At 39.4% G+C, this 23,981-nt stretch overlaps 5 protein-coding genes across 13 annotated transcripts; 4 read left to right on the forward strand and 1 right to left on the reverse strand.

The window, feature by feature from the left end:
- Window positions 1-1,261: 1,261 nt before the first annotated feature.
- LOC127565435 (peptidoglycan-recognition protein LC) lies at window positions 1,262-9,351 on the forward strand. Of its 8 annotated transcripts, none has more exons than XM_052003661.1 (5): window positions 1,262-1,562; window positions 3,515-4,522; window positions 6,168-6,383; window positions 7,632-7,771; window positions 7,833-8,348. In XM_052003661.1, exons 2-5 carry the CDS (start codon window positions 3,688-3,690, stop codon window positions 8,211-8,213), a joined length of 1,572 nt encoding a protein of 523 aa, XP_051859621.1. In that variant the 5' UTR covers window positions 1,262-1,562; window positions 3,515-3,687; the 3' UTR covers window positions 8,214-8,348. The 8 variants fall into 8 exon arrangements, with proteins under 8 accessions (XP_051859621.1, XP_051859619.1, XP_051859622.1 ...); XM_052003664.1 differs by lacking the exons at window positions 7,632-7,771; window positions 7,833-8,348 and adding exons at window positions 6,717-6,844; window positions 6,906-7,358 and having other exon boundaries at window positions 1,263-1,562; window positions 6,168-6,326; XM_052003663.1 differs by having other exon boundaries at window positions 1,264-1,562; window positions 6,168-6,326; window positions 7,833-8,340.
- Window positions 9,352-9,892: 541 nt separating this feature from the next.
- Window positions 9,893-11,882, forward strand: LOC117572190 (peptidoglycan-recognition protein LF-like). Its single transcript, XM_052003667.1, has 5 exons — window positions 9,893-9,941; window positions 10,381-10,656; window positions 10,872-11,033; window positions 11,239-11,366; window positions 11,428-11,882. Exons 1-5 carry the CDS (start codon window positions 9,908-9,910, stop codon window positions 11,809-11,811), a joined length of 984 nt encoding a protein of 327 aa, XP_051859627.1. The 5' UTR covers window positions 9,893-9,907; the 3' UTR covers window positions 11,812-11,882.
- Window positions 11,883-13,031: 1,149 nt separating this feature from the next.
- On the forward strand, window positions 13,032-15,027 carry LOC117572279 (peptidoglycan-recognition protein LF). The gene is made up of 4 exons (XM_034254986.2): window positions 13,032-13,286; window positions 13,358-13,506; window positions 14,074-14,458; window positions 14,533-15,027. The coding sequence occupies exons 1-4, from the start codon at window positions 13,142-13,144 to the stop codon at window positions 14,964-14,966; spliced, it is 1,113 nt and encodes a 370-aa protein (XP_034110877.1). The 5' UTR covers window positions 13,032-13,141; the 3' UTR covers window positions 14,967-15,027.
- Window positions 15,028-23,941, reverse strand: LOC117572278 (UTP--glucose-1-phosphate uridylyltransferase). 2 transcript variants are annotated; one of them, XM_034254985.2, is made up of 8 exons: window positions 23,772-23,941; window positions 17,639-17,825; window positions 17,483-17,574; window positions 16,508-16,854; window positions 16,223-16,448; window positions 16,026-16,164; window positions 15,551-15,960; window positions 15,028-15,487 (listed from the first exon to the last, which is right to left on the reverse strand). In XM_034254985.2, exons 1-8 carry the CDS (start codon window positions 23,796-23,798, stop codon window positions 15,380-15,382), a joined length of 1,536 nt encoding a protein of 511 aa, XP_034110876.1. In that variant the 5' UTR covers window positions 23,799-23,941; the 3' UTR covers window positions 15,028-15,379. The 2 variants fall into 2 exon arrangements, with proteins under 2 accessions (XP_034110876.1, XP_034110874.1); XM_034254983.2 differs by lacking the exon at window positions 23,772-23,941 and adding an exon at window positions 22,132-22,386.
- Window positions 18,361-19,634, forward strand: LOC117571047 (uncharacterized). Its single transcript, XM_034253015.2, has 2 exons — window positions 18,361-19,100; window positions 19,155-19,634. Exons 1-2 carry the CDS (start codon window positions 18,639-18,641, stop codon window positions 19,632-19,634), a joined length of 942 nt encoding a protein of 313 aa, XP_034108906.1. The 5' UTR covers window positions 18,361-18,638.
- Window positions 23,942-23,981: the final 40 nt, after the last annotated feature.

Genomic DNA, 23,981 nt, shown 5'->3' on the forward strand with positions numbered 1-23,981 from the left:
GTGTATACATATATGTATGTGTGTCTCTGTATATAGTACATCATTATCACTATTATACACTCACACATATATCACATTGATGCTGTTGAAGTTGTTATTTCAGTGCTGCTGGTTGCCAGTTAATTAAAAACTGTATATCATTTTGAACCATTAAATTTCCGCTGATATCTCAAAACACAGTAGAAAAGCAAAAAAAAAAGAAAAACGCAATTTTCCAATCTCTATAACGTTGACCTAAGCCAACAAATTACTAAACCACTTAGCGGCTTATCAGCTGAAAGTCATTTAAATTAAATGATGCATTTCCTAACTAATTTCTGCGTTGTTTCATCTCTGATAAGGTCACTTGCTACACTCCTACATAACTCTTAACTCAGTCAGTCAGTGGTACAGCCATATCTATTCCAAGATCGCCGCAAGCAAACAACACACAAATTCTCAGAATTCGAGAGAGCTACGAGTTTGTTTGTGATTTTTGTTGTTTAAAACTTGAGCACACAAACAAAAAAACCAAAAACCAAAAAAAAAATTGAAAAACAAAAAATTATAATCAAATACTAGCTGAAAGAGGTGGGAAGAAATAAAAAGAGAGAAAAAAGATACATTAACAATTGAGTAAATTTTGGATGGTGAAATAAATGCCGAAACGGGTTCAATTAAATAACGCAACGGATCGAGTTCTTATGGTATAAACATTTTGGTGTACAGAATGCAGGTATTTTGCTTATCAATCCATTGGATTTTCCTTCATCAAGAACCCGTTTTGGGAATGTCTCTGAAATGCAACTAGGCATAACCTGTTATTGAATTAATGAATGCTAATTAAACTGCTCAGACGGCCGACTAAAAACCTAAACTCTGCTATCAAACAGCACTTTGCATAATTAGAACAAGGTTTTTTCTTGTTACAGCAGACATTTTTTTCTGAAACTCGACAACTATGTGAAAAATTAGACACAAATTACTGGAAATGCCCTTAAAGCTATTAACTGCAATGGCACAAAAAATTTTGAAATCTTTTTTTATATGTATGTAGGTGCAAATCGAAACATGATTTTTCATTTGCTATTTGCTATTTAGTATTTGTTGTTTGCCATTTGGCTCTCTCACACTAACACTCACACCTTTTCACTCACTCCCGCGTGATCCCACTCGATCGATCGCGTTCTCTCGCTCTCTAGAGAGAGAACAGCTGCCACATTAAACTCGCATCGCTTCAGCTGAGCCACTCGCATCGTGTTTTGATCGCCGCTCAGTTGATCGGAGCCTCTCGAACGCGACGCTGCTCAGTGAATTCAATTTTTGCCACGCGCTTAAACTACATAAAAATAATAAAAAAAAAGCGTTAAACAATAATAATAATACAAAAAAAAGATACATAGCACGTAATTTATATATACTCAGCATTTTTTTATATAAATATATACTTACTTTGGTGTTAGTTTTTGTTAAATCGGTTGAACACATAGAAGAAAAAAACGCGCACGGAATAGTTGTGCTCGGTTTTCTGATTGTTATTTGTTCCGCCGCCAAATCGCCGCACAAAATGTCTCAAATTTACGGTAATGAAGCAAGCACAATAAAATTAGTAACAAACAGTGCGAAAAAAAACCTAAACAATAATTTGACGGAAGCAGAGCAACTTTTTTAGAAAGTGTAATGAAAAGTTGCGAGTGTGTTATAAGTGCTGATAATAAATACACTAGAAAACTGTGTCTATATAATATATATCAATAATACAAATAGTGTCAATGTCTTTGGTGTACAATAAAAAACAACAAAATGTGGGAAATGAAATCTTAAATTCAGGCTAAGGATATACAACAATTCAACAAATATTTACACATATTAAAAAGCCTTAACAACAATGAACTGTTAAATAAGCGTTTACGAAACGAATATAAAATAGCAAAGCTTAACAAATATTCATAAATAAGTGATTAAGATTAAGTTGATAAAGCAAAGCGAAACGCGGCTTAACTTGTTGTAGACACTGCAGATAAAAATAGGAATTAAATGAAAAATCATAAATCAAGCTCGACTTGAGTACATAAAAATAGTCAAAAAAATAAAGTATTGCAGGAAAAGATAAAAAGTAAAAATTAGCCTAGTCATATGGCTGGGTGTGAGTAACAGGAAAAAAAGAAAGAGTGAAGGGAATGAAAGAGATAATTAATTTGCACCAAGCAATTCTCGGAGAATGAGAATGATAATTGTTGGCACACATGAAACACAACTTGGTAATGATATTGCTCGACTCCCCGACAAAGCTCAATGAACAGGCCAACACACACAAACACACATACACACTGAGAGCATTGCCAACACATACTTGAAGCGATTGCTGCCAATGGCTGCCGCTTAAATGCCGTGTGTGTATGTGTTTCTTTGTATTTGTGCGCTCAGAGACGCATTGCGATGTCGCCGCCTCATTCCGTGCTCTTCTTGTTGTTGTCATTGTTATTGTAGTTGTTGTTGCTGTGGCATTGTTATCTGCGAGTGTGCCAACTCTACGGGAGCGTCAAGCAAAGCCTTATCGCACACTGGCCGAAGGCCCAGCTGAGCCGTCGCCATGCATTGGACATATACAATATTATAACATCTACATTATCGCCAGCATTCAGGGAACTCTTCGATTCCGCAATGAAAGAATTCGCTTGTTGCGTGCCAAGCGGAGCGGAGGTCAAATCATAAATGTCGTCAATGCAATTCGATTTTTCTTTGAATACCTTTCGATAGAGTTGAGCTTTGCTCTTTGCATTCGTTACGACTTCGAGTATTCGTATTTCTATTTATATTCGTATTGCCATAGCAATTTAAGTGGGGTTGCTGCTTGATTCTGGGAAAAATGCATTTGACGAGCTAAAAACGTAAATAATTATAATTAGCATAAGACATGCGCTTGCCAGTTAGTCTCGTAAAGTATTTATAGTACTACTAGATAAAATAGTTATTACTACTTTCATGTAAAACCCTTTCGATCATTATCTCAATTAATCAAAATGAAATTAAGGGAATTTTTTCATTTTAATATTCGACGACTATTAAATGTTTTATGGTAGATGAAACGAACGCATCGCCTGACATATTTATGATACCCTATACTTAATTATAGAGTATATAACCTTTTGAAATGATAAACACAAAATTTGCAAAGCAATCGCGAGCATTTTTCGTTCAAGTACTATCTTCATTTCCTCTCTAATTTAAGTGTCTTTGAGTGCCTGCAATTGAATTGTAAAAAGCGGAAGTTTTATAGCACAATATCAAAATATGACACTCGTCGTGCTTCCTTGACATTTGCTTATCAATCACTAACATAAAAACAAACCTTAAGTATTTGTTTATTGGGCAATTAAATGATGACTCAATAGACAAATGTATAAACTGATTAAATAAACCCAAAATTAATATGCTTTAAGCAACTCGACAAACAAGTGAAATAATTATCATAAATAAACTGCAGATTATACGAAGAATGTTTGTTATATAGTATGTATGTATTTACTTGCAGATGTTGATGATATGATGTTTGCCTAGAACGCAGGCCGTTCCTGGAAAAGGATTAACGAGACTTTTGACAAACAGATTATTTACTCAACATGTGCCGCAGCTGCTAAGAGTTAAAGCATTCAAGTTATCAACACAAAATTGCGATAAGAAAGTAAAATTTGAACAAGTAGAAGAATGCATTTCCACAATGAGACCGAGTTGAACACAAATGACAGCAATAATATACATATCATAAATCGGACGAGTGGTAAAAATTGCAGCACATCCTCAACAGATTCCGGCGTCGGTTTGGTTGATAACTCAGCGACATACAGAGCGAGTCCAACGATCACGAAGAGTAAAAAGAACGAAGAAACAAAGAAGACGCAAGAGAGTGCCGAAACAGCAGCTGGAGAAGAGAAAGAGGAGAAGGCAAAACCCGACGCGGAAGCGAAACCGCAACGTATCAGCATTGAGGTGGAGGCTAAAGTGAACCTCAACAAGGCAACCACAACAAGGAAAACATCACCCGCTCTTTCAGTACGCAGCACCACAATCTCGATAGTGTCCATCGATGAAGATGCCATCGACTCCAGTTGCATTGACAGCGATTCCGAGGCGGAAGCCGACGATGGCTGCACGGTCCACAAACTGGGGCAACAGGTCAAATTCCCGCCACAAAGCGAAGAGTTGACACAGCTCAACAAGGGACTGACCGTGATCAGTCGCCAGGTGCTGCCCAACAATGGCCAAGGACCTCATCCGCCAGCGGCTGCTGCCGATGTGGTTGCCCAACAGGTGCTCAATGGGAACATGAATCTAGCCACGCCCTCAAGTCCAGCCTCGCCGCAACAGCAAATTGGCAGCATTGCGTTGACCAACACCACAGACGTTACCTTTGGCGATAAACATTACTACGAGGGACCCGTGACGATACAACAGATCCTCATCGATAGTCGCGATAAGTGGAAAACGGCCGAAGGTCATGATAATCCAGCATTCAATACGCAGGCAACGCCCAACGCTACAGGTGAGCCAACAATTTTCGAAATATACTATACACAAATAAATATATTATTTGATTACTTTTGCCTCGCTCTTTTCTGACGTTGCTATTTGTTTACTGCTTTTGTTTACTGAGAGCCGCCAGCCGTAATACAGACAGACAAGTTTGTTGTACACAAAAAAATGTGCTAAATGCTAATTAAAAGCCGGAAAGCAGAGGCATGCGAATGTTGAAATACTCTTTCTTTCTTAGTACTTACAAATAAATTTAAAAGTATTTTCGACATGAATTTATTTTGAGCATCGATAGCTCCTTATAAATTTTGTTGCAATTAAAGTCAGTTTGAAGTTAATATAATAAAAATTGTCAGTCATTGTCCCTTTAATTTAAATATAATAAATAAATTGTGCATACGCAGAGTAAACCGCAATTTAACGCAAAACTCTGAATCACATGATATAAATGTTACGCACAAAGAAGATGCAATCAATTCACTCAAAAGTCAATTTAAAAGTAGTCAAAACAATAATAATTATGTGAACATTGCGTATGCGTAATATTGACAGCAGACAAAAAAAAAACAAAGTAACAGACAAACAAGATTATAATTAACATTTCATCGACTTCAATGAGCGCGTGTATCAATAAATTAAATCCAAGGCCATGGCTGTAATAACTTTTTGCACACATGTAGATTGCGCATACGCAGCGTGGGTTGCAGTGAAGAAGACATTGCGCATGTGGCTCGTAAATCAATCACAATAAAACCTACAAGCTAAAAACAACAAAACCCAGCTGGCGGCAGCAGCAGAGTCTATTTGTTTGCTCAAATGATTCTCACAATTGGCATAATTAAAATTTGAGCGGAAAACAAAGCAAGAAATTGAATTCAATGTGAATTTAGCAGACATGGATCAAAGTTGCACCTTAGTACAACCGACTACCGAGTTGGATTTGACTTTGACCGTGATTCCCCTTCCTAACTGGACTGGCTACAGACATAATTAATTATATTAAAACACGTGCTTGGGGGAACTTTTTGTTTGTCGTAATAAAAGCGCAATACGCACTTTCGAAACGTCCGTGTAGCGAATATTGTATACGAGAATGTTTACGTTATACTTATGTGGAACAGAGCAGAAAGTGTAGCGGCCAATACGGATTTTATTTCGCATTTGTTGCGATTTTAGCAATCGCCGATATTCAGTGGCCCCAGAGATGTCGAGCAACGAGTACACGCTGCGATCTTGTCTGAAGTGCGGCGACTTTATCAAGAAAAGTCCCCTCAAGTGTGTTGGCATTTGTGACCGCGTCTGTCATGTCCGCTGCTCTGGTCTTTCAGAGCAACAGCTAGACAATGTGCGAAACAGCGGCTGGCGATGCGATCGTTGCATAGAGCAAAGTCAGCCGGAGCACATGCTAAAGCTGCAGCAGTGGCTCAGGCAACATGAGAAGCGTCTGGAAGCTCTGGAGGCTGGATTGAGTGAGTGCTAGGCAACCAGACTCCATATTTAAAATGAAGTAATAAGTAGAACCCAATGTCGTCTTGTGATTCATAATCAGGTTTCAGTCTAATTACGAAAACTGTATCAGGTTTTAGAATATATGCATTAATTTCTTCCTTTATTTATTCCATTTCTAACTTGTTCTTTCTCTTTGTCCACAACAGATAGCAAATTGAATAGCTCCTGCGAGGCGCCAGCGTTATGTCCTTTTCTGCCGCACAGCATCAGTCGCAAGGCCATCATAATAACGGGCATACTCTTAGGATTAACCATTATAATGGGCGCCCTACTGGCAGTCATATTGGGCAAGACACCGTTGAAAAGTAAGCTTGGTGATGGCGAAGATACCAGACAAAGTATTCCAATCAATTCACCAATAGGTACAGTTTTGTCTCGCTTTTATGTGTTCGAAAACACTAAGCAAACTTATTGCTGCTCTAATTTGGTCACACTTAACTCCATCACATTTAACTCAATATCTGTCTCTATCACCCTTTTGGGTATCTCGATTTAACCGTAACCAAACTCACATATGCAATAACACATTAACATTTTATTAATTACCGGGACATTCTATCGTCAATTACAATTTTATTGTGCTCAGTGTTGTAAAGTGCGCCAAACAGTGTAACCTTAGTGCAATTGAATGGAATATACTGTATTAAAAGTGAATCGCATAATATGTTAATTTACCGCTTCGTTTGTGGCCACAGTGTCACTGCAGGTAATCAGTGTGGACGGCTGGGGTGGACGACAGCCAAATAAAGAACTAACACACCTCAAATTGCCCGTGCACCGTGTGATTATTTCACACACTGCCGCAGAAGGCTGTGAATCACAGGTAAGTCGTCCATTGCCCCCCATTACACACCCTTTCTGTCAACATTCTCTCCGCTTCGAAGGATGTTTGTGCCGCTCGAGTTCGTCTAATTCAGACTTTTCACATGGATGGCTGGCAATGGGATCACATTGGCTATAATTTCCTAATTGGCGGCGATGGATTGGTGTACGAGGGTCGCGGTTGGGATTCTCAGGGTGCTCACACCTTGGGCTACAATATCGATAGCATTGGCATCTCCTTCATTGGCACTTTTATTAAGATCTGGCCAACGGAACGACAGCTGCTTGCTTGCAAACTGCTGATCGAAGAAGGCGTGCACCTCAAGAAGCTGGTGCCCGACTACAAACTCTACGGGCATCGACAGTTGAGTGCCACCGAGAGTCCGGGCGATGTACTTTTTGGCATCATACAGAAATGGCCACACTGGACAAATCGCACTCTCTAGTTTAAGCTTGTAAATGCTATGTTAAGTGTATGTTTTAAGTACTCTAATAAAAGTTAAAAAACAAATGAACTCTTGCACTTCATCTTAAGTTCTTCGCTTCCTTTCGTGCTGTTAACCATACTAAAATATCACCACATAACTGTAAACTGTGCCGTCAAAAGTGTTCTGAAGTGATTGCAGCTCACCGTTGATTTGATTGGAATATCGTTTTATTTATATGCTCACAAACTGCACGTTTAAATGTATGTATGTATGAACTCTTTGCACGCTTCTAAATATGTGTCTTTGACTTCTTAATCACCCGTCTGACCCACTAACCCATCACCCCCTTTTTGTGTGCAGTTAACGATGATGGCGAGCTAGTGTTGGTCAGCGTTGCCGATTGGGGCGGCCGAGAGTCGACAGAGCCTCTGGAAACCCTCAATTTGCCCGTGGATCGTGTGATCATTGCGCACACTGACACCGAGGGTTGTGCATCGACGGTGAGTGTGACCGTATAACCGCACGTAAGTTTCATCTACAATTTGCTATTCCTCCCACCAGGATGGCTGTTCCTATCGAGCACGGTTTATACAAGCCTATCACATAGATACCTTGAACTGGGGTCAAGTGGGCTACAATTTTATGATCGGTGGCGATGGACACGTCTACGTGGGTCGCGGCTGGGATTTTGTTGGTGCTCACACTTATGGCTCGAACCGTATTAGCATTGCTATCGCCTTCATTGGCAACTACAATAAGATTGAACCCACTCAAGAGCAGGTCAAAGCTTGCCTCCTACTCATTGCGGAGGGTGTGCGACTCAAGAAACTCAGCTCGGACTACAAGATCTTTGGGCATCGACAGCTGTTGGCAAGCGAAAGCCCCGGCGATAAGCTGTACAATATTATTAAAACCTGGCCACACTTTGCCAGTCGTTTTTGAACTGTATCCAAATGTATTCTCACACTGAATAAACGCAAATGTTGAAAAATTAATAAAATGAAATTATATGATAATTTTCGAATAATACACAGAGAGAAAAGTTGGAATTGGAACGAAACGATTCGTTTAGAACTAAAATCGGGTTTCTATATTTACTTTTTTTTATCAGAATTGGCCTGACTTATTATTTTGTATTTGGTATTCATCTGAAATTTATTGCATAATATTATCATCTTGGTATTGTCTAAATTTATATATTTAGTATTATTTGTAATTAGTATTTTATAGTATTATTGGTATTCATATTTATTTGACATAATTTTTGGGTGTCAAAAATTATTAGTTTTTAAATGAAATACCATTTATTTTAACGATTTGCTACTTAAAACAACTTATGAACTGTCTAATAGCATTATCGAATATCTAATATATTTTCTACTGTAATTTCTCTCTGTGTACGCGTTCTTATTCATGCTCACCCTTCATGCGTCGCTTTAATCGCTCATTAACCAGACGCCGTTTCCTTTATCAGCTACGAATAACAAGACTTTTCCCATTGCCTTTTGCAGATGAGGTCAACATTGGCGGCGGTTTGGTGCTGCGATATGTGCCACGTGCCGTGTGGTTGGCTCAACCACCGCAAAAGGAGCTGCCGAGCCTCTCGCTGCCCGTGCCCATGGTCATACTGCTGCCCACGAACTCGGAGAACTGCAGCACCCAGGCACAGTGTGTGTTCAAGGTGCGTTTCCTGCAGACCTTCAACATTGAGTCCGAGCGTCGCGATGATATTTCCTTCAATTTCCTGATTGGTGGCGATGGCAATGTGTATATTGGTCGTGGTTGGGATTTGGTTGGAGCCCACCTGAATGGATACAATACAAGAAGTGTGAGCTTCGCTTACATTGGCACTTTTCAGCACCAGGCACCGTCGCCTAAGCAGCTCAACGTTACGCGATTGCTGCTTGAGGATGGCGTCAACCGGGGCAAGATTGCGCCCAACTACAAACTGGTTGGGGCCAGTACTTTGGAGCCCACAATTACGCAATACAATGCCGACCGGCTGTATCAGAGCTTTAGCAATTGGACCCATTGGACCACAGTAAACTAAGCAACCCACACAAACAACAACAACAACAACCACAAAATACAAGTGTAGTCATGACTAGTATCTCCAATTCGCATGTAAAATTTATTTGATATGTGGCATATTTCATTAAGATAGCTTTAAGCTTTGTTTGTAACAATTGTGATATAATTAAAAGCAAAAAAAATTATTTTGAAAGTTCTAATGGATGCCTTTTATATACTTCTAATATAATATTATAGCGCTCTCAGCGCCGGTTTTTCTACATTCAAATACATATTAAAAGCTCTCCGTCGCTCGACTGGCAAGCAACAACATGCGAAGAGCTTAGAGAGAACTTAAAAATATGATCGAAACTGGTAACAAATAGTAGAGCTTATCATGTATTGACTAGGAAAATACCGTTCAATGGAATGCAATTATCAGTTTCCAAGAAAAATAGCATGAGCCCCCGGCTAAGCCATTAAAAGTAAGTTAAGTAAGCTAAGCAGCATTTATATCGAAGTCCTCCGTCACAAGGCGGAAGTGCTCGCGACTGATACGGGCGAAGCATCTCAGGATGAAGGTGCTAATCTGCACACGGTACATTCGCATCATGTGTCTTGTTTAAATGCTTGAATTTCTGCACAGCCTGATCCAAGAAGGTGAGGTCAGAGTGCACAGGAATAACACTCTTAGGTCCATGGTGCCAAAATTTGATGACGACAAGTTTTTCCAACAAATTCGGAATTAGTTACTACAAATGAGGTGTTAAGCCTCATTTCGAAATTTAATAACATTTCTGGAGAAGGAACAATGCAAAAAAATCATGTAATTTTGATCTGGAATTAGCAGCCATGAATTAAAGGAGCACTTTATTTAGATTAAGATAATAATTCTCAGTCCTAACTATACTGGGTTATAGAGTCATCAAAGTTAATTCGCAAAACGCATTCTTTTTAGTACGGGGAATTTCTTTGTTTGTAGCAAATGTGGTATTTGCGATTGTTTACGTTAATCAGCGCTACAAACTTATGTGGAAGAAGGAAAAAAATGAGCCGACAAATACTGATTTTTTTCGCTTTTGCTTTCGCTGATATTCAGTATACTTAGAGATGCCGAGCAACGAGTACACGCTTCGATGTTGTCTAAAGTGCGGCGACTTAATCAAGGAAATTCCCATCAAGTGCGTTGGCACTTGCGACAGTGTCTGCCATGTTCGCTGCTCTGGTCTTACAGAGCAACAGCTTCACAATATGGAAAACATCGGCTGGCGCTGTAATAGTTGCATCGAGGAAAGTCAAAGAAAGCACTCTCTAAAGCTGGAGTCTTTGGTCAAGCAGCATGAGAAGCGTTTGGAAGTCCTGGAGCAGGGCATGAGTGAGTCCAAGAATATGAATATAACCAGACTCCGTACTTGAGAAAAAGAAATAAGTAGAACCTAATATTGTGTTGTGATTCATAATCCAGTTTTAGTTGAATTACTTTTTCCAATGAAAACGGTAGCAGGTTTTATAATATTAAATATGCATACATTTCTTCTGAAATTTATCCCATGTCTAATTTCATTTGTTCTTTCTCTCTCACAATAACAGGTAGCACATTAAATAACTCTCGTGGGACGCCAATTTTGTGTCCATTTCTGCCACACTGCCACATCAGTCGGAAGGCCATCATAATAACGGCCATAATCATGGGATTAACCATGGTAATCGGGGCCATACTGGCAGTCATATTTGGCATGACGGCATTGAAAAGTAAGTTTGGTGATGGCGAAGATACCGGACAAAGTATTCCAATCAATTCACAATTAGATTATTTGCTATATTTGTTAAACTTTTCCGGTATCGCTATATAACTGTCTTCAGTGTTGTAAAGTGCAGTAAACAATAACCTTAGTGCTGCTGAATGGAATATGTAATGCAATTTATCATGTTAACTTCGTTTCGTTTGTGACCACAGTGTCACTGCAGGTAATCAGTGTAGACGGCTGGGGTGGACGACAGTCAAGGAATGTTTTGACTCCTCTCAACTTACCCGTGCATCGAGTGATTATTTCACACACCGCCGCCGAAGGATGTGAATCCGAGGTAAGTAGTTCATTAGACCACTCCACACATCCTTTATGTCAACATTCTCTTCGCTTCGAAGGATATTTGTGCCGCTCGAGTTCGTTTGGTGCAAAATTTTCACATGGATGGTTATCAATGGGATCAAATTGGCTACAATTTCCTAATTGGTGGCGATGGATTGGTGTATGAGGGCCGCGGCTGGGATTCTCGGGGAAGTCATACCATGGGCTACAATATCGATAGCATTGGCATCGCTTTTATGGGCACCTTCACCAAGATCTCTCCTACGGAGCGGCAGCTGGTAGCTTGCCAACTCCTGCTTGAGGAGGGCGAGCGCCTCAAGAAACTAGTGTCGGACTACAGACTGTATGGACATCGACAGCTGAGTGCCACTGAGAGTCCGGGTGATATACTTTATGGCATCATACAGAAATGGCCACACTGGACTAATCGTACTCTATAGTTTAAGCTTGTAAATGCTATTTTAGGTATCTTTTTTAATTAATAAAAATTATGACAATAAAAGAATTTCTTTTTATAAACGAAAACTCGAGTTCTTCGCTTTAATTCGGATTATTAAAATTCATCACATAACTTTAACTGAGCCATCAAAAGCGATGCTCAAAGATGGCGTCAACCAGGCCAAGATTGCGCCCAACTATAAACTGGTTGGAGGCAGCACTTTGGAGCCGATCGGCTGTAACAGAGCTTTATCAGAGTAAATTAAACAAACCTAACAAACAATAACAACAACCACAAAATACAAGTGTAGTCATGACTAGTATCTCCAAATCCCATGTAAAATATATATGATATGTGGCATATTTCATTAAGCTTAGTTTGTAACAATTGTGAATAATTAAAAGCAAACAAATATAGAAATTTATAATAAATGCCTTTTTTTTCATATTTGTAATGGAACGTTATCGCGTTCTCAGCGCCGGTTTTTCTAGATTCAAATACGTGCTTGAATTCAAAGTATTAAAATATTGCTCAGAGCACTCCGCCACTAGACATCACGATCCCAAGTTGCGTATAGGCACCAACTGCTTTTAAAGACATTACCGCAGAAAAGGGAGAGCTTACAAATATCGTAGACGCTGGAAATGCCCTGTAAAGGAAATAGGCATATTATTAATATAAAAAATGATTCAGTTTGTACATATATAATAGTAATATCTTGATGAAACTGTAATGGTTTTATTTTTAATGAAAATCATGTATGTTTTTAAAATATACAATTGTAATTATAATAATTTCTCAATCAAATCGAAAATAATAAATATTACTGCAAAATGAATGATAATAAAATCTTGTATTCTGTCAATATACAATAATAATAAATTGTGTAAAATAATTATTATGTCTACAAAATTTAAAATAATATTTGAATATTTATTTAAGCAATGAATAATTTTGCTTTCTCAACCATATCTCCCCTTTTTGCTCAGTTCAAGCTTATAGGGTATAAAGCAGAGCTTTCAAATCGAACTCATCTCACAACATTGTGAAGCAAAAGCTCATTGACACACTGTTGTTGCGCATTTCAGCACGGGGATTTTTTCCTAACATCAAAAAAAATAAATAAACAAACAACACACACACACATGGAAGCGTTTGCGGTTATGTATGTGAATGTGTGTTTGTAATTTGTGGTTTATCAACAAGTCGATTTTCTCAATTCAGTTCAGAACGAGCAACCAGCTTGGCAGGAAGACAACGCTGAGAGAGCGCTCTAAAAAGAAGACTTTCTTACAATATTATAATTTCGCAACTGATAAATAGCGTTCAGCATGAAAAGCCAACAACCGACAGCGCCAGACGTTGAAGATCAAGTGCCGCATACAAATGCCAAACATATGAGAGGTCTGATATGGCTGTGCGGCATTCTAATGGTGCTGGTGGCCACAGCCGTCGTTTACTTTGTCTGGATGATGAGTAAGGAAGCGCAGCACTTTTAGATTGATAATGGTAACGACTCAATAATCGTTTAATCGATCAATTTGCAGCGAAAAATGTCGACACATTTAGCAAAGGTTTGCGTATACTTGATCGCAGCGAGTGGCTGGGGGAACCCCCAACCAGTGTTGAGAATCTTGCCACGCCAATATCCCACGTTATTATTCATCACACAGCCACGGAAGGATGCGAAAGAGAGGTAAGTTTAGGATATGTTTTAAGGAATAACTATAGATAAAATAATTATATAGTAAAACTATAATAACTATGGAGATGGAAGGTAAGTTAAACGCTTTGTAGAAGATAGTATTTTATTTTTTCCAAAATTTTTTTGTTTTTCGTTTCTTTAGGAAATTAAAAAAATATATTTACCATTTAAAAACTCTTTAAGGAATATAATTAAAAATGTGACACCATTGCGAATAGCATTTCGTAGAATATTTGCATTTGAAAATATTTCAATGTTTATTGAACCTGATAGAATGTATTTCCCCTTATTTTCGAAAAGGGGAAAAACAAACAAATAATAATGTATGCTTTACTATTATAATATTTACATCTTATAGAAATTTGATAAAAACCTTTATTTTAGAATAATGCAGAATGAAGAGCACATATCAACTTGTTAAGCTTTCAATATTAAAGTGTTTTAAATACCAATTGCACTTATTTTTTTAAGCTTTCTTAAAATTTTACTCTTTATTACACATAATAATATTCAAATTACAAAGTAGCTTACCCACATTTTCATAATTCTCACCTTCAGGAGGAATGCGTCTATAGAATGCGCGTTATACAAGCGTTTCATATGAAGTCTCTGGGATTTACGGACATTGGGTACAATTTTCTGGTCGGAGGCGATGGCCAGGTTTATGTGGGACGCGGCTGGCAGTCACAGGGGCAGCATGTGAAGGGATATGGAGCAGTATCCATTAGCATTGCCTTCATTGGCACCTTCATCAATGTGACGCCAAAGAAAAAGCAATTGTGGGCAGCACGTCGGCTAATGGAGGAGGGAGTTCGATTGCACAAGCTGCACGCGGATTATCATATCTATGCACACAGGCAACTGAGTGCCACCGAGAGTCCTGGCGAAAAGCTCTATGGCCTGATAAAAACCTGGCCACGCTGGAGCGAGGATGTGACTTCGCGTAAGACGAAGCATTTCCACTTGTCGCCTGTCAATTTAGTGCCGTAATCTGAGGTTTGCTTTTTGCATTTGTAGTGCGACGTCTCAACATGGAACCGCTCAGATTTGTGGAACGTTCCCTTTGGCTGGCTCAGCCACCGGTGGAGCAATTGCTTCCTTTGCCTGTGCCTGTCAAAAGTGTACGCTTTGAGTCCACAGCATCAGAGTCGTGTACAACACAAGCAGCTTGCACCTATCGCATACGCTACATGCAAACGTATCACATCGAGAGTCTTAAGCAGAAGGATATCAACTACAACTTTGTGGTGGGCGGCGATGGCAACGTCTATGTGGGACGTGGTTGGAACAATAGCTGCCATGTGCCTGACTTCGAGGGTCTCGTTATAGGATTTGTCAGTCAATCAGCACCAACAAGCAGTCAACGAAAGATTGCAGAGGAACTGCTAACACATGGCATTGGTTTGGGCTTTGTGATACGAGATTATCAATTGATAGACGATCTGAAGTAAAGGAATCTCACTCATAATTTTAACAATACATATTGTAAATAATTGTAAATAAATTCGTTGATTATAGATAAGTATATAAACATGCCTTTATTTAACTTGGACTCGTAACAGGGATTCAACAATTTTGAAAGCGCATTTTGCAAATGTGATTTAAATCTTAACTATATACAATTCTGAAGCACGCTTTAAATATATTTTAATATACAATATACTAAATGACACTTTGTGCTTACAACAACGATTGGCTAAATGAAACGTGTTAGATAATTTGGAACTTTTTTGAACATGACTACTACGAGTACTTGTACATAAACTTAGTTAATTATGCTACAGAGATAATGATAGATTCTGGCATATATCACACACATACATATATATGCTGGTTCACACAGATATACATATATGCTGGTTGTTTAATGATCCAGGATGCGCATGTTGCCAGACACGATTTTATTCTCCAGAATGGCGCCAGCGGGAATATCAATTCGATCACCATGATTGGCAATGATGATAACAGTGCCCTGTCAAGGAATAAATTCGATAATGAGTTACAGTTGGAAGTAAAAGATGTTTGGCGAACTTACCCTCAATGAGACACCACGGCCGAAGGTCACATCACCGCTCACCGTCAAGTGATCGAGCTCAATGATATCGGGTATATTGGCAAAGCGACCCAGGAATTCCTTGACCTTCGAGAAGTGATTTTCGCCGAGTTTGACCAGCGGCGTGGTGGGGAACATGCGCTGCGGCGACATCACCAGGCTGCCGTTCTTGAGCGTGTACAGATTGGACATGACCAGCAGCAAATCTGAGGATTTTTTCACAGGCAAGAAACGAGAACGTGGCACATTGATGCCAATGGCGCCATCAAAGCACTTCATCGCTGCACCCACAGCTGTCTCCAGCTGCACAACACGCAGACCATTCTCCAGTGTCTTGTTGTTGACAATAATCTCCATGTTGAGCGTGCGTTCACGCAAGACGCGATCAATGGCTACAGTATAAAATAAACGAATTTAGCAAACAGCCTAAAAGTATGCAATGATTTTGTATATTCACCAGACAGGTTAGCCCAAATGTTGTTGGTGTTGAAGAACTTGAAGGTCTTGACAGACTTGAAGTCATCCACATGCTCTGGTGGCACTTGAGCAATTTCCAGCAGACGCAGCTTGTTCTCCATTTGTATGAGCGTACCACCCTAGAAACAGACGCGGAACTAATACACTTTCAAAGGGCAGCAAAACAGTTGTGTTTACCTTAACGTCAGCTCGTGTCTTATCGGTCACCTCCATGACGAATTCAACGGGAGTGGTGGCGCGTTCCTCACCCACCAGCTTATTGAGTATATTCAGATCGACAGTGGCGCCCAGATTGTCAATGTTGGAAAGGAAGCAGTACTCACGGCCCTCGCCAATGAACTTCTTCAACAGTCCTGAGTTGCGGAAGGTGTCGTAGAAGTCACCGTGACCGGGAGGATACCAGCTAAAATATTAAATATAAGTTGAGTAAAGAAAGCTATCGAATATCCTCACTTCACTTACGCTTCCATATCCTTCTCCACATCAAAGTCCTTGGCCACAGGCAGGAAGTGCTCACGACTGATGCGTGGGAAGCAGCTCTGGTTGAAAGTGTGAATCTGCACACGGAATCCCTTGTACTTGCGCACAATCTTCTCAGTGTCCTCGTCGGTGTTGAAGGAGTTCATCAGCACAAGCGGCACATTCGCGTCGTAGGTCTTGTTCAGATGCTCGATTTGCTGCACAGTCAGATCCAAGAAGGTGAGGTCAGAGCGCACGGGAATAACACTCTTGGGTCCATGGCAACCCATTGAGGTGCCGAGACCACCATTCAGCTTGATGACGACCAGTTTATCCAACATATTGCGAATCTGCACAGTGTTAAAACAACAGATTAGTGAAAGTTCTAATAAATTTTAAAGCGTGGTTAGCACAAAGGTGGTGTTAAGCTGAATTTCGGAATTTAGTAACAGTGCTAGAGGAGCTAAAGCAATAACAACAAAGTTTAAACAAAACGAATAATAATAATAGCAACAATAATAATAAATATATTAGGTAAATAAGTAATACGAGTAAAGCGTCCATAAGCCCAATTAATTAGAAGAGCGGGTAGAGCGTCAGATCAGAGAAGCGTAGGAGAATTGTGAGAATTGAGTAGAGAAAACGCTTTTACCTCATTCTATATGTGATAAACATATATGTGTTTATATATTGCATATATGTATGTATGGTATACATAGGCAGACATTAGCCATCATAACAACGGCAGACAATGAGTACAATTCAGAGTATTCAAATCAAAGTACATGAAAATATGTAAAGATTAAAAAAAAAAAAACATAGTTTATCATATATGTATGTACATAAGAGAGTTATCATTAAGTAGTTTGGATTCTTGAGGTAGGCGTAAGTGTTCTGAGTGTTTTGGGGGTTGGAGAGAACAGGGCCAGCAAACCTTTAGAAAAGAGCATCCAATTGAAAGGGGATCGCTTTACATACCTGCTCATTCTTGGGCGATTTCAGATTGGAATAGTTCATAACGGCGTTCTCTGGCAGTTTCTGAATTTTATTCCAGTCCAACGCGGGACCCTCTGTAAATCGGAAAACGTATTAATTTCTATATATACGAGTATTTTAGATTTCCTAATAACTTACCCTCTTGCAGAAAACGTCCGAATAGATCGGCAAAGCGACCCATTTCAGCCTGCAGAGCTGGACGCCTGGCTGGCTCCGTTGTCTGCAGCAGACGATCGACATCGTTCTCCAGCAGACGCAGTGCATCGCGCTTGGTCACTTCGTGGAATTCCTTCGAATCGGAGGGAGCACGCTGGTGACCGCGCACCTATAATATCAGAAGGAAAAACATTGAGTACAGTTCAGTTTAGATATCGATTCATTCACAAAGTGTTTCATTTCGGATATTAATTAAATATTTATAATTATAAAAGTAACCTTGGAAGTAAGCAGTATACCAAAAAATGAATTCATCTTTATCGACATTAAAAGTAAATATAAATATGCCCAAAGAATAAAAGCATTAGAGGTACCCTCATATATAATAATAATTTTTTTGGCATACCCCCATTAAATTTGCAGAATATGAAGGTAGCTTTAAATCGTAAATACTATACCAAAAATCAATGCGTTAAACGAATAACGTTTATGACATAGCACTCATTTATAATAACAATTCATCATAAATATTCAGAATATGAAGCCAACTTGAAAAATAAAAAGTATACCAAAAATCAACACTTTCAATTTGCAATATAATTTAATACATTTTCTTGGAAAATGAATCCAACTTCTTATGATAGGTAGGCAGTATACCAAAAATCAAGGCTTTGGCTTTGAGAGTGCTCCGTTAATGGCACCTTTTGGAATTACTCTCTTGGCTACACTGCACGAAATTGTGGCAAGCAAACGTTTAAAGTGTCCAGCAAAGCGCAACCAGCCAAAAGGCACTCAAGTGACAAAAGTTACAACAATAACAACATCAACAACTACAGTAAGCTGATCGGGGAAACATAGACAAATTGTTTGTGCTCTGGCGTAATGCGTGCCTGGGGCAATTACAAGCTTCGTGTGGCAGCCAGACAGTTTTTGGGGCTGTGGCGTCTTCACCAATTGTGGCGACAGTTTCGCAAAGACAGTCATGGCAACAAGTTGGACGCCAATTGTTTGCCTGCTACTCCTGTTGGGTGTGAGCCAACAAGCAGCTGGCGGAGTGATGGACAATGTAAACGATGGACTGAAGATGGCTGGGCAAATGTTTGGCATCAATACAGCGGCCGATGTGGCCAATTTGGTGGCCAAAGCATTCTCCAAAGCAACGACACGCAAGAAGCCCGATTTGATGAGTGTGCTGCAGCAAGGATTCGAGTCGCAGCGACAGTACGATGACGAGGAGGGAGATCAAGATGAGGAAGATGAATCCAAACAGGAATCGGAGGCGGAGAATGCTCAAGAGTCGCCGCCAGTGGAACAAGGATCGCGACGACAACCCTTGCAACTGAACAGCGTGCAAATGCTGACCAATATGATGCGCTTGATTGGCTTTGATCCTCGCAAACTGGGCGCACTTGCTCTCAATGCCATTGTGATGATTGCCCAGGCGGTAAGTCAACTTCTATTCTCTCATTCATCTCCCATAATGTTTTCCTTCCCTTAGATCGGCAGCACGATTGTTCAGGCTACGCGTGGAGCTCCTGACAGCGATAAGGAATCGGGACCTGAGGAGCTCTTTGAGCCCAACGATCATCAGCCTCGCTCCATTGTCTCTGGCGGCCCTATCGATTGGTTCCTCAAGCGTCCGGGCCCAAACACAAAACGCATGCTGCGTCGCATCATGGATCAACAGTTGCCCGAGCACATTGTCGACATGATTGAATCGAAGGAGACACCCGATGGCAACGAAGCCGCCTGCTTAAAGCTGCTCATGTGCAAGAGTTCCCCAATTATTTGGGGCATGCAGAACTCCCTAAAGAAGCGTCTTGCCGGCGAACCTGACGATGACCAAGACAGCTACATGAATGCAAATGCGTTCTTCAAGTATTTGCCCAGCTGGGACGAGTACAAGCAGCATGGCGAGAGCTGCGAAAATCGATTTTCCAAATACTGTCCACGCAATGGGACTTTAGGGAAACTCTAAATATTGGCATAAAACCGGTTCAAATATCTGGTTCAGATTGAATTGCAAAGTTATAGATTAACTTTAAATAGAATAGAATAAAATAGAATAAATAGTATAGACTACCCTTATATATATTGGAGTATGGTCACCCTAAGATGAATATGTCTATTTATAAAACATTTACATTGCTGATTATTTTATTTTTATAATTTAGTTTAATCAATAAAGTTACGAGTTGAAAGAGGCGTCTTAAACAAATTGATTCGATTATACTATAATATATTTAGTTTAATCAACAAATTTACGACCTCTATGATTTAATCATATTCCGAAAGATGAAGGGTTTGTTACAGCATCAATAGATTATCGCGAATTTTAGCAATGCTGCAAAATCATAACCCCTAGAAAAGAGACAACTATTTATAATCAACAGATCTGATTAACGATTAAATAAACCAAAGTTTGCAAGCTAATCAGATTGTTACCTAAAAAACACCTTCAACCGGGCTTAACGCTATGGTCACCCTAATTAAAGTGACCGGAAAGTGAAGCGTCGGCGCCTACTCTAATCACAATATTACATTACGATTTGTTAATGTTTTGTTTCATCAATAAATCAATAGTGTGTGCGAGTTGATAGTACGATCGTTATACGAATTTTGTTGCGACGACCTTAGCGATAAGACAAATGGCGGCGGCCCGTTATGGCGCTAATGTTCCATGAAACGACCTCTAAAATGCAACGACGAACTATATTGTCATAATACTATAGATGATCCCCATGAGCGTGGCTATATGTAACACTTAATGCCTAATGCCAAATTGCCATTTTTCCTGGCTCGCAATTTGCCGCTATCATGATCTGATAAGCAGCTTCAGGCTTATAGCTAGCTATCTCGCATGGGTTACCCTAAATGTTAATGCTAATACACCCTGATTCTGTATAATAACTTGCACGGTGATCATGACACGATCAAATGTCGAGTGGCCATGAAATTGTTGTCTAATTGTGATTCGCACGTTCTGAACTGGAGATATAAAACACAAAAACAAGAAACCAATCGATCGTGTCAATAAAGTTCTGACAACTGATAGGCCACCGAAGAAGTTAGTAATATTTATGATGTGCGGAAAAGTCAAGGCAATTACATCACACTATTGGAAAGCTTGTCTCTATGAAAAACTAAATATATAGTTTTGCCAAGGTATTTACTATGTTACTTAGCTCAAATACGGATCAAAATAATCAGTTTTCAACACATTGATAACTTAATAGCAGCAATTTGAATTTCACAATCGTCGCGTTCTCGGGAATCATTAAAGACATAGAAATAAATATATGTATATATGTTTATGTCAACTAAGCTGGGCTAAGTGAAGGAGTTGCTTGGGTTTGCTTATCAATACGGGTAATGTGTATGTGTAGATTTTATTAATGATTTGGTAAATATGCAATGACAAAGGCAATAGCTTTGAGGCGTTGTGTAATTATTTGTGATCTGCTGTGCATTGACATTCAGCAAGGTTGCAATCAACGAGTTGAGGATGCTGAATATGATGCGCAAGATGAGTTCACAACTTGGCAAATCAATCAAGCAACAAAGCAACTAACACTTTAAGCCCAAATATTTGCCGGGCCAATGACTTTCTGGCGTTTGACAGCAGCGCCATCTAGCGTTCAGTTGTGGCGTGCCGAATAGCAATTAAACCTATGTGAAAATACATATAATATAGACGTAATTGCTATAATCGAACTTTACGAGCTGATTGCGCATACGAAAAAAAAAAATGAATAAACAAATAGAATTTCCGCCACGCCCACTGAGACGCATTGCATGTGGGCTGTCTATATTTAACAAGCGAAGCGCCATTCAGCGGATTGATAAGACCAAAAAAAAAAAAAAAACAAAACGACAACATCAAAAAGTGTCAGAGGGCAGGTGCTTGAACTTCGGGAAGGTCAAATGCTCCAGATATGAATACGAAGCTTCTTCATACGCTTTGTTTTACATTGTTTTTTTTTTGGGTCTGGGCAGCTGGGTTGATGAATGTGTTTGACATGTTTACGAGGCTCTTACCACTTCCGAGTGACTCAAATGGGCTTTAAAAAGCGTATAAAGTTCAGCACAAACACAAAAAAAAAACAGCTGATGAAATTTGTGAATAAAAAAATTTACTCTCTCTCTCCCTTCTACTATCTTTATGTGGCACGTGTAGTCTGAGTTTTGCTCAAGTTCGGGAGCTGCTACAATTACAATCAGAGAAAATTTAAATGTTGTTAGGAACTTGTCTGGAAGATAAGATTGCTTCCCCCGGTTGTCACAGAACTTCCTACAAACATTCGTTTTTGATCAGATCTAACAAACAAAATTTCCGCGACTCCAAGATTGCCATTTCCTCAGCAAATATCAATCATGTTTATCATTCTTCATTATTCCATTATTATTATTTTTATTGTGGTAACACTCAGTCTCGCACTTGGCCCATATATCGTATTAATACATGGAAAACTTACACCGGCGCGTTGCAGCAGCACATCGATGGGTCTCACGCCTGACGTCATGGTTAAAGCTTTATTATCACTTATGTCAAGTTGGGTAACTATTATTTATTTGTATAAGTCTTTTTTTAAAACACTTGTGTTTCTATCTTTTGTTTCTACGTTTTAAATTATATTCTGCTTTTTTATTTATTTATTGTTTGGTGCTGGTGTGGCGAAACAAAAACGCGCTTAAAAAAACGTTTCCGAAGGCGAACTTTGCGCGTCGACTGTGCAATTGAAAATACAGCTAGAATTCAATATGAATTTGAATTTCAATACAATTTTTCAACATGAGTACGCTGCGTCGACTGCGACAGCGACGGCGACGCCGGCAGCGACGTTTGCAGAGCGACAAGTGAAACAGCAAAAGCAACAAGTGATAGCGCGCGTTTGAGCGTCACTGTTAACGTGTGTGCGTGTTTGCGTAGCTAGTGTGCGTTTGAGTGTGTGTGTGAGTGTGCTTGTGACAGCAGTAAATAAAATAAAACTAACAACAAGAAAAAGAGGCAGAACAACAAAATAACGAAAACTATAAGAGGCAAGTCAAGTAGCCGACCTCTTAATGAGCGGCGTAGAAAATTGTAGAAAAGACAGCAAAAACAACAACAAAGGCGCAGCGCTGCTTTCTCACAACGCACATTGAATGCCCTTATAAGGGTCTGGAGAGTACTATATAGCTTGGAAATATATATTATTTAATACATCATTATCATTATTATTTTATTGTATACACTTTCAGTGCATATTTTGTATTTTCTTTCTGAAACTTACCTTATTAGCATTATATAAAGTACATATATCTGACTTTTATTTACCAGTTCATTATATTCACACATGTACATACATATGTTCTATTACTTTAATTTTTATGTGCTCCCAACCTACGTCAATGCTAGACAAACCTAATAACAAATTCCAAATACTCTACTCCTAAAAGAATAATCGCAAGTTATGGGTAGATTACACAGTGCGTGAGGAAGGGGGACAGGAAATGTACTGGAGTACTAGCAACATAGGGGCAACAGCTGCGCTTATCAGCTAAGCGAACAGCCATGCCTCCCACTCCCAATTAGGTCAAGAAATGTCTGCGATTATCGATAAATGCTTATCAAATTGTATGCCGTTGCTCACGCTTCGATAAGTAGTAGCAAACGAAAAGATTGTATTGACGACGAGTGCCAAAAATAATAACATAACAAGCAAAACGCAAAAACTAAAAACAAATTTGGGCAAAGACACCCACCACACTCACACATACAGATAATGAGACTCACGCGCTGTGTGTACATAGCCTACATACACACACATACAAATTCGTATGTACTTGGGCGGCTAGGTCACTTGAAGGTTAAGCGTAAACAGTGCAGCGCTGAGTGGAAAATCCTAACAAAAGTGCAACAACCGCCGTCAAAGGTTTACTGCTGCTGCTATAAATAGAGAGTAAAAAACCGGCAAAAGTTGTTGCATTTTGCTGGAGAATTTTACGCTGCTGACAAACTGCATTCAAAGGCAAATCAGGTGTGAGAGAGAGTGGGCAGAGAAGAGAGTCAATGTAAGAACAAACGAGAGTGAGAGAGCAAGAAAGATAAGACGTAAAGAATAACAAAGCTTACCTTGGCTTCTTGAGGTATATCCAACATGTTGATTAAATAGTTATTAACGTTAAAATAGACTTAATTATTTAACTTAAGCTTGACGACGTAAGTGCACGAAGGTTTGACGAAATTTACCGCACGACGAGACCACGCAACGCAAAGAATTTGAATAAACTGAATAAAAACACAACAAGAGCGGTAAGAAACGATACAAAACTGAATGCCGTT

This window comes from Drosophila albomicans, chromosome 3 (genome assembly GCF_009650485.2).
Source record: "Drosophila albomicans strain 15112-1751.03 chromosome 3, ASM965048v2, whole genome shotgun sequence".
NCBI lineage: Eukaryota > Metazoa > Arthropoda > Insecta > Diptera > Drosophilidae > Drosophila > Drosophila albomicans.